Source organism: Canis lupus, chromosome 3, assembly GCF_011100685.1.
Source record: "Canis lupus familiaris isolate Mischka breed German Shepherd chromosome 3, alternate assembly UU_Cfam_GSD_1.0, whole genome shotgun sequence".
Lineage (NCBI taxonomy): Eukaryota > Metazoa > Chordata > Mammalia > Carnivora > Canidae > Canis > Canis lupus.
In genome coordinates this window covers 58,572,659-58,585,453 of record NC_049224.1, presented here as the reverse complement: position 1 = coordinate 58,585,453, position 12,795 = coordinate 58,572,659, and the positions used below count along the sequence as shown (strand labels likewise).

The 12,795-nt window shown below is 53.9% G+C and overlaps 1 protein-coding gene across 2 annotated transcripts in view; it reads right to left on the bottom strand.

The window, feature by feature from the left end:
• Positions 1-7,107: 7,107 nt before the first annotated feature.
• RASGRF1 (Ras protein specific guanine nucleotide releasing factor 1) overlaps positions 7,108-12,795 on the bottom strand; it is a 94,196-nt gene continuing 88,508 nt past the window's right edge. For both annotated transcript variants that reach the window (XM_038533032.1, XM_038533033.1), the window contains 3 exons: positions 11,896-12,013; positions 10,818-10,886; positions 7,108-8,400 (listed from right to left, as the gene is read on the bottom strand). In XM_038533032.1, the coding sequence (XP_038388960.1) occupies positions 8,308-8,400; positions 10,818-10,886; positions 11,896-12,013 (280 nt within the window). In that variant the 3' untranslated portion in view covers positions 7,108-8,307. The remainder of the gene's footprint in view (positions 8,401-10,817; positions 10,887-11,895; positions 12,014-12,795) is intronic.

Here is a 12,795-nt window from a genome sequence, read left to right as displayed (position 1 = left end):
ACCCTTCCTGGTCTCACCCCCAGCCCCTCCTCTTCTCTCAGCCAGACACCTTGCATTCCTGCCCTGTGAGGGCCCCATTTGAGACACTTCCTCTGAGAAGCAATCTCTGACGAAACCTCTCTCTCTCTCTCTCTCTCTCTCTCTCTCACTGCATCTTCCAACTGCCCAACATCTAGGGAGCACACAGCCCACCATTTTAAGGTGTCCACGCAGAGGCACGCCACTAACCAATCTAAAGCACTTGTGATCACAACTGGAGTGCTTCTCAGTGGACAACTACATTCAGTTCTCTCTTTTTATTTTTTTTTAATTTTAAGTAGGCTCCATGCCCAATGTGGGGCTTGAACTCATGACTCTGAGATGAAGAGCCACGTGCTTTCCCAACCAAGCCAGCCACGCGCCCCATCTCTCTCTCTCTCTCTCCTTTGAACTGAGATTCAAATAAAATGAAATGAACCATTTTAAAGTGTACAGCTGAGTGGCACTTAGTACGCTGGCGGTGTTGTGCAACCACCACTTCCGTCTGGTTTCAAAACTTCATCATCCCCATGGAACAGCCCACACCCAGGAAGAAACCACTCCTCATTCCTCCAACCCAGATGCCCCCCCCCACCCTTCCCCGAAGCCACTAATCTGTTTTCTGTCTGAGGATTTGCCTGTTCTGGACACTTTACATAAAAGGAATCACACCATGTGACCTTTTGTGTCTGGCTTCTTGGCATCATGTTTTTGAGGTTCACACAAATTGCAGCACCTATCAGTGTATTTTATTTTATTTATTTTATTTTATTTTATTTATTTTATTTTATTTTATATTTTATTCTTCTGAGAGAGAGAGGGAGAGAGAGAGAGATGTAAGGGGTGAGGAGGGAGAGAGAATCTCATGTGGATGCCACGGAGTCAGAGCCTCACATGGGACTCAATCCCATGACCCTGAGATCATGACCTGACCCGAAACCACGAGTCCCACGCTCTACCAACTGAGCCAGCCAGGTGTCCCAATTTTTGTTTAAGGTTGAGTAACAGTCCATGGCATGGAGATGCACATGTTGGATATTCACTCATCTGCTGGTGAACACTTGGGCTCTTTGCACGTCTTGGTTATTACGGTTGTGGCTGCAGTGAACATGCACACACACGTCTCTGTGTGAGCGTGTGTTTTCCCTCGTGGGGAGACCCCTGGTTGGGGCATCGCCAGATCCCGAGGGAGCCCCGGGCTTCTCTTGCTGAGCACCTGCTGACTGTGTCCGGCAGATGTCGTGGTGTCTCAGGCCCCCGGCAGGGAGCGCGGGTCTCCACTTCTCCAGCAGCGTGACTAACGTTGAACAGCTTCTCCTGTGCTTGTTGGCCGTCTGTCCATCTTTGGAAAGATATCCACGCAGCTCCTTTGACTATTTTTATTTTTATTTTATTTTTTTCCTTTGTTTTTTTTTTCCTTCGTTTTTATTTTTTTTATTTTTATTTTTTAATTAATTTATTTTTATTTATGGTAGTCACAGAGAGAGAGAGAGAGAGAGGCAGAGACACAGGCAGAGGGAGAAGCAGGCCCCATGCACCAGGAGCCCGATGTGGGATTCGATTCCGGGTCTCCAGGATCGCGCCCTGGGCCAAAGGCAGGCGCCAAACCGCTGCGCCACCCAGGGATCCCTCCTTCGTTTTTAAAATGGAGGATTTGTTGTCTTTTTGTTGAGGTGTAAGAGTGTTTTATATATTCTGGATACTAAGCTCTTATTAGATACATGATTTGCAAAAATATTTCCCCGTTCTGTAGGCTGCCCGGCTTTCTCAATGATGTCCTCTGAGGTGGAGGGTTCCTAATGCTGAGGGGTCTGCTTTCTCTCTTTTTGTTCTCTTTCTGGCAGCTCCCTTTGAAGCAGACCAGACTTTGGAGCAGTCGGTGGGTCAGGTGTGCTGGGAGAGGCGGGAGACACCAGGCGCTCTCCCTACGTAGGGTCCCGCAGTGGAGAGGAGACCCAGGTCTGTGGCATAGACAGGGTCAGCCTGAGATGAGACAGATGGAACTCCTGGCTAGAGAAAGTTAAAAGTCATCCCAGAGGGACAGAGGGACGCTGAAAAGGGTGGGGGTTGGGAGGGGGGAGGGGCATGCAGGATGCCGCTCCCAGCAGAGTGCTCCAGGGGAGGGACGCAGGGAGAGGGTGGGTGGAGAGGGTGGGTGCAGAGCACGTGGCTCTCAGACCAGCAGACCCGACCTGACACCTGACCGCAGAGCTGGCTCTCACACTAACCCAGCAACCGTGGCTGCCACTTGCCCTGTGACAGTCTGGGCTCCTCCCCTGTGCAAGGCGGCTGACGACGCCCTTCGCGTGGGGACTCACAGAACGGGGCAGGCGGGCAGGGCACGGTGCTCACTCTGTTGCTGCTACAACAAATGACCACGATCTCACGGGCTTGAAAACCATCAGCTCACATTATGGAGGTCAGCGCTCAAAGGTCAGCCCTCTGGTGCGAGCCTGGTTCCTCTGTTCAGGTCTCAGAGGCCGCAGTTGGGGGGCCTGTGGGCCTGGGCTCCTATTTATTTACTTATATAAATATTTCTATATATATTTTAAATATTTTGTTCATTTTGAGAGAGAGAGAGAGAACATAGCAGGAGGAGAGGCAGAGGGAGAGGGAGAAGCAGACTCCTCACTGAGCAGGGAGCCGGACATGGGACTTGATCCCGGGTCTCCAGGATCAGCCCCCGGGCTGAAGGCTGTGCTAAACTGCTGAGCCACCAGGGCTGCCCTGAATTATTATTTTTAAAAGTTCTTTCATTAAAGAATTTTCATTCTTTTCAATTTAATAATCATTTAATAATCATTGAAGATCATTCTGTGATATTTCATTTAAAAATAGGCTATTTATGGGGTACCTGGGTGGCTCTTTCGTTGAGCATCTGCCTTTGGTTCAGGTCATGATCCTGGGGTCCTGGGGCTCCTTGTGGGGAGCCTGCTTCTCCCTCTGCCTGTGTCTCTGCCTCTGTCTCTGTGTCTCTCATGAATAAATAAAATCTTAAACAAAACAAAACAAAACAAAACAAAAAAAGAACTGGGTCTGTCCATTACTTACAGTTTATTTAGCCGGTTGAAAACATAAGATCCTGTTAAATTTTTCTGAGTGTCATGTCATTTGAAAAAAAAAAAAAACAGTAATGAGTGGATGCAAAGGTCATGCTTGTATCTCAACAATATTTCAGCTTAAATTTCAAGTTGAATTGTATGATTTAGATGATAATGATACCCCTGTATTAGCAAGAGAGACACACTTAGTGATGCTTACCACTGAGCACAAAAGAGCCATTTGATTTACACAAAATACTCCCAGCTCATAAAATGTCGTTTCATTAAATCACGTTTCCATTTACGTAAGAGAACTGTCCTATAAAGCTACTTTGTTTAGACGTTAGAACAGTTCAGCACATTGTTATTACATTATGAACATATCATGAAAAACACTATAGAATACAATACACTTGGCTAGAGAAATGACAGAGCATCTGCTATGTTGTGGGCAGTTGTATGTGTTTCAGTAATTGAGGGAGACAGAAATTTTGGAGGGCAGGATAATGTTCCCCCAAAGATATCAGGTTCTGATCCCCAAAACCTGTCAATGTCACCTTGCCTAGAAAGAGGTTCTTTGTACTTTTTTTTTCCTTTTCTTTAAATTTTTATTTAGGGGCACCCTGGTGGCTCAGTTAGTTGGGTGTCTGTCTACCTCTGGCTCAGGTCATGATTTCAGGATTTTGGGGGGGCGTTCTTTTTTTTTAAGATTTATTTATTTATTCATTCAGAGAGAGCGAGAGAGAGGCAGAGACACAGGCAGAGGGAGAAGCAGGCTCCATGCAGGAAGCCCGATGTGGGACTCGATCCCCGGTCTCCAGGATCACACCCCGGGCTGCAGGCGGCGCTAAACCGCTGCGCCACCGGGGCTGCCCTTGGGGGACATTCTTAACAGGTTTTTTAAAAGATATTTATTTGAGAGAGAGAGGAAGTGACCAAGTGAGCAGGGTGGGGAGGCAGAGGGAGAGGGAGAAGCAGATGCCCTGCTGAGCAGGGATCCCGACACGGGACCTGATCCCAGGACTCCGGGGTTATGACCTGACCCAAAGGCAGACCCCTCACTGCCTGAGCCCCCCAGGTGCCCCTAGAGTTCTCAGCAGTTTTAAAGAGTGCAGGGGTCCTGTGGGTCCTGGGGTGCTGGCAGGGGCGGGGACGGGCTACCATCTGCCTGGGAAGGTAATTAGGAGGTGAACAAGGATGGGAACCATGACACATGGCAGGTGGGAGTCAAAGGTGACCCGCTGGGTTTCTGGCTGGCACACCCAGATGGGTTGCTGAGAAGGCCCAGGTGTACTGGGAAGCTGATGATCTATTTGGTCCGGTTGCGTTTGAGGTGGCAGTTGGGGACCCCCCAGATGGCTCCTAGATGACAGTCCTCTAGGAGGGCAGTGTGGCTGTAGCTAGAAACCTGCGGGGTGTTGGCTGCAAGGGCATCCAGTCTGCAGCTGGGTCAGGAGGTCTAGGAGGTCAGGAACAGGGTGGGTGCCGCTTGCCAGGTATGCGCACGTGGGAGTCTGATGAATGCATGGAGCGTGGGTGGGTCTGGGCGGCACCATCCCATCCTGTGACAATAACCACCTGCCCCCACAGCCATCGGGGCCCCTGCAGGGCTACTGCTGGGGGAGAGACTGTGGTCTTGAATCACAGGGTGGGAGGAGAAGCCGGCACGGGCAGGCAGGCCCGCAGGCAGCTCCACTAGCCTCCGTGAAACCCACTTACACCGGAGACCAGGGCGGCTGTGCTCTTGTGAACTGACCTTACAAAACTTCCTTGAGGAGCTGGGGGCGGGAGACACCCTCCAAATCAGCCGGCCAAACACAGACAAGCAGGGAGGCTCACCTGCTCACCTGTATTGAGTGGCACGAGGCCAGAGTGGTCCCATGGGAGCCTGGGACCAAAGGGAACACCAGGGATATTGACCCTGTTTGCATCACAAATGCTTAGACTGTTCATCACACGGATGCTTATATCAATTTTGACTTTTAAAAACCATTAGGATGTTATCTTTATTACAGAGATTTTTGGTAGCCCCTTAAATCTGACACCTGGGAGGGGGGTGTTCCTCTGGCCTCACTGTCATCTTGCCCCAAAACAGCTCTGAGAACTGCCCAGCACCTCCCCTGGCCCCAAGAGCCTGCACTCACGGGAGTGGTGACCTCGTGGCTGCTGTGACCGTGACATCGTGGTCTTGGGTTTCCAAGTCAGGTCAGGTCAGGTCAGGCATCTTGGCCTCCAGACCACCACCCTGCCTGGTAGTCCTCATGGCGGTTACCACCCTGCCTTGGGCATTTCCAAGATGTGTCCCTTGCCTGCTGCCCAGCAGCATGGGAGCCTTGGGGGCAGGGACCCTGATGGCATTGTTCATACATGAGTCCACGGAGCTCAAGCATTCCGTAAAGATTTCCTGAAGCAGCTGGAGGTCGTCAGGTGCTTGCCTCGTGCTAATCATCTCACTGAATCTCCACGGCAACCCTGCAGGACAGGGAGTATTGCCATCCGTGGTTTACAGGAGAAATTGAGGCATAGAAGGGTTACATAACTTGCCTAAAGTTATACGCTGGTAAGTGGTGGTGTGGGGATTTGAACCGGGGAGTCTGGCTGAGGGGTGAACCTTGTGAGCTGAGCTGCATCCCCACCTCCCTGACCAACCGTGACAACCCCTAGATGTCCCCTGGGGAGAGCACTGCTACCACCAGCTCCTTCCTGTCGGGAGCAGATGGAGGAGTGCATGGAGCTCACAGACTGCCCATGGCGGGCAAGGGCCAGGCCATCCCTGTCTTGGACGCCCCAGCAGGCAAGGCCCATGGAGCCTGGCAAGGCCTTCAAAGCCTGCTGGAAGGAGTAACAGCAGGTGGCTTTGCCTTAAAGAAGACTTCCCCCATGCCCTCATGTGAACCTCAAAACACGCCCGTTCCCCCGTTAGCTGTTCATTTTGTGCTAAGCACTAAGGGTTACTCGTTTAATTCTATTCTGCGGTGAAATATTCTCAACCTCATTTCTCAGACTAAGAAGTCAAGGCTCAGAGAGGTTGAGCGACTTGGCTGGGCTCACCAGAAGGTCAGGGGTGTGCGGGACTCAGACTCTTCCTTCACGGTGTATTCCCACTCACCCTCCCCTGGGCGCTGCGGGCTTCACTGGTGGCCGTGTGTCCTCTGCAGGCCCAATGGGAGCTGCCTCCCCTCTGCAAATGCGTATCTCCGGGCTCCTATAACCCTATGTCCCCCTTCTCACTGGATTTCTGTTGCCCACTCAAGCTAGCCGATCCTGAACAAGTGGCCTCTTTCTTGGGTGTCTGGGCACTTACTGGTTTCTGCGTGACCTGTCACCCTTGCTTATCCCTGTCCTGGCATCTCTGTGGGGCTCCCTCCCATCCTTCATGATATGCCTTCTCCTCCCCGGGTCCGCAGGGCACCGCCTGCCCTACCCAGTGATAGTAGGGCTCATGGGCTCTGTCTCTAGAGTAATGAAGATGCTGTGAGTCCCAGCTGCTGGCTCCCCAGCCTGTCATGACCTGGCAGGGCTTGGTGACATGCTGGATCCACACGATGTTGTGGGAAGTCTGAGGCTGGGTCATAAGTAGCCTTGAAGCTGTTACCCAAGCCTCTTGGAAGGTGGCTCTCAGGACCAGCTGCCACCTTGAGGAGCTCACGCCCCACTCGAGAGGCCTGGTGAGGGTGCTGGGGGAGGGGGGACAGCCCCAGCTCAGTGCCCACCAATGTCACCTTCCAGCTACTCAGAGGGCCATCCTGGAAGCCCCACCAGCCCCACCTGCTGTGACCGTGACCTCGGCAGAGCCCTGTCATCGACCTCCCCCCCCCCCCAAGACTCTGAAACAACACAAACTCATTCAAGCCACTAAGCCTTGGCGTAACGTGTCACGGGGCAGCAGATGCCCGGCTCAGTCTCCCTTATCAGACCGTGAGTCCCCAAGGGCAGAGTTTGTGTCCTTGTCACTCTGGATCTCTGGTCCCAGCCCAGAGTCTGGGAAGAACCAGGGGCTCCTCAGATATGCCTTGAGTGAACGAATGAAACCCGTCAAAACTCACCGTTCACCCTGAGATAGAAGAGATTTATTTAGCAAGAGGTAATCAGGAAACATATATTTTTACAAAAATGGAAATTTCTTTTTTTCCAAACAAGCTGTAAGTTGAAATATTTTTAGGACTTGAAATAGAATTCTCATACCACTAGGTATTGCTTACAGCAAAAGTTGTCTGTCGTCGTGGAGCATGCCTGCCGCTTCAGAGTTAACCCGCGTTCTCTCTACTGTACAATGTAAAAAATCGATGGTAATATTCACAGAATAAGCACTACGGTACTATATTCCTGCTAGAAGGCGTTCAGACAGGACTACAGTATATGCAATAAAAACACTCGGTTATTGGTTTCCTAGTTCTACGGTGTGGTACTATTTTCACGAAGCATACAGACTCAGAGCATCTCAACGTAAGCTTGGAGTAACCGTTAGGCAGCTAGAAGAGGAGAAGTGACATGTTCTGCGTCCCCGACTTGCAGTGAATGCCGGGCAGCGGTCGGCAGAAGCCGACGCGACCTTGTGTGGTGACTCCGTGTCCCGTGGGATGCTCCAGGGCCTCGTCCGGGTTCACGGAGGCGGCTACTCATGCTACCTGGTGTGATTCCTAGAGCAAGGAGCACGTGGTGTCTGCACGAGGTGGCGGCGCTGGTGTCGCGGGGCATGGTTCTCAGTGGAGAGGACTCCCCTCCGTCCGGGTTACTGGGAGACGGGGAGTGTGGACCCCTGGGATTTTGGCTGAAAAAGCTGCTTTGGAAATTGGCATCACCGTCAGCGGGAAGATCTGTGGATGACTGGACTTCAGGGTGCGGTCCCCTCCCGCCTCCCCCCACCCCCCAGTTATAACAACTACATGGAACATGCTGGGAGGACGCCCCGGGGTGGGGGGGCACGCGGCCCGGGGGCCTGGGCCGGGGCGCGCCAGAAGCAGGATGAGGCCCAGGCTGGCGTCTGCGTGGGCTCTGTCCCCCGTTCTGAGAGGCTGAGGGGCCGGGAAGATGAGGACGTCGTGGGAAGGAACCAGGCTCTGCGGGAGTCAGGGGGGCGTCTGAAACGGAGCCGAGGCTCCTGGTCCGCTTCTAGAGGAATCTAAGAACGAGAACGGACTGTGTTCTTGGAGAAGCACATACTAAGGAGGAAGATCCAGGAACCAGACAACTATGTACAACATCACACAGCGCATGTCCGTGGGGCAGCGGGTCTGGGCTGGCGGCTTCAGGTGGGCAGTTTTGGCTCCATTCGGAGGGAGGACTCGTAGAGGCTTTCCTCATCCATCACAAAAGACCGGTCCAGGAGGTACTGGGTCACCTGGGGGGAGAGACAGGAGAAGAAGCAGTAGGGCTATGGGGTGTTTGTGGCATCTGACCCAGAAGCAGGCCCCCCGAAGGGCGGCCAGCCTGGTGCACGACGCAGACCCGCCTCATGCTGCGTTTTGTCTTCACGCATCTCCTTATGACCGTAAATATCGTCCTGTTGGTAATATTAAATCACAGGCGGTCAGCCTGACCCTCCACTGCCTTATCTTTGGTGGAGCACTAGATGGAGTATTTGGGGCCTTTTTGGGGGCCTTTATTTATTTGTTTGACACACACACACAGAGAGAGAGAGAGAGAGAGAGAGAGAGAGAGTATGAATAGGGGGAGCAGGAGAGGGAGTAGCAGGCTCTCCACTGACTGGGGAGCCTGATGAGGGACTCGATCTCAGGAACTCAGGATCATGACCTGAACCAAAGGCAGAGCTTCACTGATTGAAACCCCTGGGTGCCCCTTTTCTGGGCTCCTCTTTTGAAAAGAAAAAAATCTAACATGTCAAGTATAGAATCCAAGTGGTGGGTGATCTGGGGGTTTATATGTTCTTTCACTGTCTCCTTTATGTTGGAAAGATAGATTTAACCTGAGGCCGACAGAGTGCTGAGTGACGCTCAGCCCAAGGGAGGAAAGCAGAAATGGGCTGGGCCTCCCCTTCTGGCCTTGCATGGCTCACTCCGGGGCACGATCTTGGGGTGGACAATCAGGAGGACCCATGGCTCGACTTGACTCATTCTTCCCTCCTTCCCCCACATCACCTTCTGGGTTCCTACAATTAAATGCACATGGAGGAGCCCGAGCCCGAGCATCCCTCCCAGGAGGCACCAGCTATGCCAGGTGTCTTTATAAGGCTCACTCATTTGTGAGCTGTTTGGAACCAAAGGTTCATATTTTTGCGCAGAAACCCAGGGCAGAAGAGAAAACACACGTTTGGGGATCTTCGGATGGCGGCTAGAGCAAAATCAGGTGTTGGGTGCACGTCTTGCTGCTGGAGCCTCTAGCATGCTACTGCGGGGCTGGGAGCTGCCAACACCTTGGCTCTTAGTTGCAGACAAAGTGATGATAGTGTCCAGCTCAGGGGTCCCACCAGTGTGTCCAGGAAGTGACCCCCACATCACAGTCCAGATGAGCTGCTGGTCTTCCAGGCCCAGCTGGCCACCTCTTGCCAACACCCCTTCCTAGAACTCATAAATCTCGACCTCAAGCCCCCCGAACTCCAGCATATGGACGAGCTCGTCTTCTTCATGATGAGCAAGCTCAAGATCAAGCCCCCTGAGCAGCTTTGCTTTAGGGGAGATGGTCAGCAAACAGCACCCCTGTGAGGTGGCCACTTTTCCATGTGCCTCCCATCCAAGCTCGAGGTGGAGCTCCAGGAGGAGGGCCCCAGGCCTGATCCCACGCCTGACACGTAGCACGCTGAATGGCAGAATGAGCGAAGACCAGGGGCAAGGGGCCCAATCGGTAACCTGTTGGTTTTTCTCAAAAACAGATTCTTACAGGCAAATCTGCTACAAAACAAAAGTAAGAGCTTGCTTTTCTGGGGTGCTTGGGGATCTGTCTGGGGCTGGACACTGAGTGAACCCTGAGCAGGAAGGCAGAGAGGTGGGACAGAGGGGATGGATGTCTGCGCGGAGGAGAGGTCATAGGATCAGGAGCCAGAGTTTGGGTCAGCAGGTCTCAGTTACTTTGTCCATGAAATGGGGCATGCGGTTTCAAGAGCAAAGTGAGACCAGCATGCTGACCACCCTCCACACAGCCACTGTCTTTACAAATACAAGTTAAACCAGTTCTGTAATCTTCTTTCCTGGCTTCCCATGGTCCTCAGGACAAGGTTCCGGAAGCTTCCAGGAGCCCAGGCTCACCTGCTTGGGGCCTGTCTGCTGCTGCTCCCTGTGGCCATCCTCAGGTGGGCCCTCCCCACCTCCTGGAGCCGGTCTCACCTGCGGGGCCCCCGTGGTGTCCACACCCTCCTGCAACAAGGTAGCCTGTGCTACCTCAAAGTGAGTACGTTGGGCCGTGCTGTTTGCACAGAGATGGGGATCCCCTGCTTCTGGTGGGGACCTGGTGGCTGGGGGATTTTTCCCAATTGCGAACTTTGTAACCAGGGAGCATATTGCTTTACAAAAAGATGTTGAAAATGCGGCGTCCCTTGTCTTGGTGGAGGATTAGATGTAATCCTCCACCATCCAAGGGCAGGTGACAAGGTTCACACCTGCTGCCTGAAGCTGGGAGAACTCACTGGTGGCGGGGGGAGGGGGGGAGGAGAGAGGGAGGGCTTCCTGGAGGAGTTGGCCTTTGAGCCCAGGGGAGCCAGAGAGAGAAAGGGAGTGGGTAGATGTGAAGGGATGAGGGAGGAAGAGGATGGTCCAGACAGAGCACCTGTGTGAGAGCCCAAGGGTCGGAGCACTGGCGGCTTACCTTCACTTGGTGTTCTATTTTATACGCAGTTTGTTGAAACTGGCGGATCTCTCGGATAATATGAGATATCTGTGAGAAGGAGGGGAGTTTAAGAAGAGAGTTTGCTCTCTTGGTGCCCCCCCCCCCCAAGCCCCTCCACTTTGCAGCACAGAAGGGGCATCGACAGCCGACCCTGAAGCCGCCTCCTGGGAAGCCCCACCAAGGCTCGTGGTTTCTGCTCAAACTGCTCCCAGGGCAATACTCATCAAAAATCTACAGGTCAATTATTCGAGAGAAACCGCATCATTCTGTCAGTGGGGCAGGCTGACCAACAGCCCAAAGCAGCCCTTACCTCCCTGCAAAAGTCAAGGCGCCTGCTATGTTGTGCACAGGCACCCCGCGAAGGGGCCCCAACCTGTCAGCAAGCTTTCGTTCCACAAAGAGGCACTTGTGGGGAGCCCGTCACACAGCCCTGACCCCAGGTCCAGCGAGAAGGTAGACGGGGTAGCTAGAACTCAGGCCCCTGCTCCCCTTACAGCCCCAGGTCTCTCTGGGAAAATTAGAAACCTCTCGCTAGTGCTGGGGGATGCTGCATTGATGATTTTGTTGGGCCACAAGAAGCAAGTGTCATAGAGACAGTAAAAGAAGGGGTGCACATAAGGTGCTCTGCCCTTCACCTGTAGGGTAACTGTGGGGGGGGGGTGTCCCTGACCCCTCCCAGCCTCAGGTTGCTTCCCTGTGAGGCGGGGCATACTGTTCCAGAAGCACCCACCCCTCGGCCTGTGTGCATCATTTGAGGTTGTGCAGGAAGGCGGGCTCGGCAGGGGCTGCCCGATGCAGTCAACTCCCGGGGGGAGCCACGGCCCTTGCAGCAGGAGGGTGGGGTGGGGGGACACAGCTCTTACTGCGGGAGCCATGGCCCTTGCCAGGGTCGGGGGGCATGGGTCTCATGGGGGTGGGAGGGAACAGGTCTCACTGGGGGAACCACGGCCCCGGCTGGGGGAGCCAGATCCAGGCTTCGGCGCACACGTGGAGCAGGCCTGCTGGTTCTGGGACTCAGGTCTGGGCTCTGCTGCCCCCACTGCCCGGGGAAACTCACCATTCTCATCTTGGAGAAGTTGACCAGGCCATCCTCCGTGTAATTGGGTGTCCCCTCCTCGATGAAGGCCAGGTCGGTGAGGTACATCCCCAGGTAAGGGACACAGGGTGGATCACAACTTTGAAGCAAATGGCATGAAACAAAACGTTTTCATTTAAAAACACGAGCCTCTACTACAAACAGAACACCCTGCCTGAGTCTTTTGCTTTGCTGGAGGCAAAGGGTTTCTCTTCCCTGAGAATAATGGTAACTCTCAGGCCTGGGATTGTCCACTGGCTCTGAGGCTCAGTCCCAGGGTGACGGGGTGACACAGTGCCCGTGGGGCCTGGGACCTCTCCACCCACGGTGCCCACCCTCCCCGGGCCAGAAAGCCCTCCCGGTCCCCTCCGCTCTGTCCCAGATGCAGCCTTCGGGCTCTGCCCCTGGCGCCCTCCCAGCCCCTGACCCTGTCTCTCCTGTGACTCCCCGTCCAGTCCTGCTCAGTCACCTCCTGGAGGATTCTGCAGCCCCCACCCTGTTCCACCAGCATGGAATCCAGCCGCCCACGTCCTTCTGCTCCTTGAGACCTTGGCCCCTGTGTCAGGAGCCGCTGGCCACCCAAGCACCGGGGAGCCAGAGCAGGAGACCTGGCCCTCTGAGATCACCCTCCTGCAAGGGGCTTCTAGGCAGGGGGTGGCGACAATGTCCATGATGGGTGACTTTTTAGGGGGTAGCATGTTGGGGGAGATGGGACCCAGGAGTGACAGACCACAGCTCTGATTTGTGGCTCTGAAGCAAGGGCTTCAGTTCCGGTTCTACAGTGGCGTCTTCTGGAGCCTCTGGGTAGGGTCAGGGAAAGGGGCTGGTTTTGCAATGGGTCCAGCGGCCACTATGCTCTGGAAGAGCTCCAGGGAGTGCCCT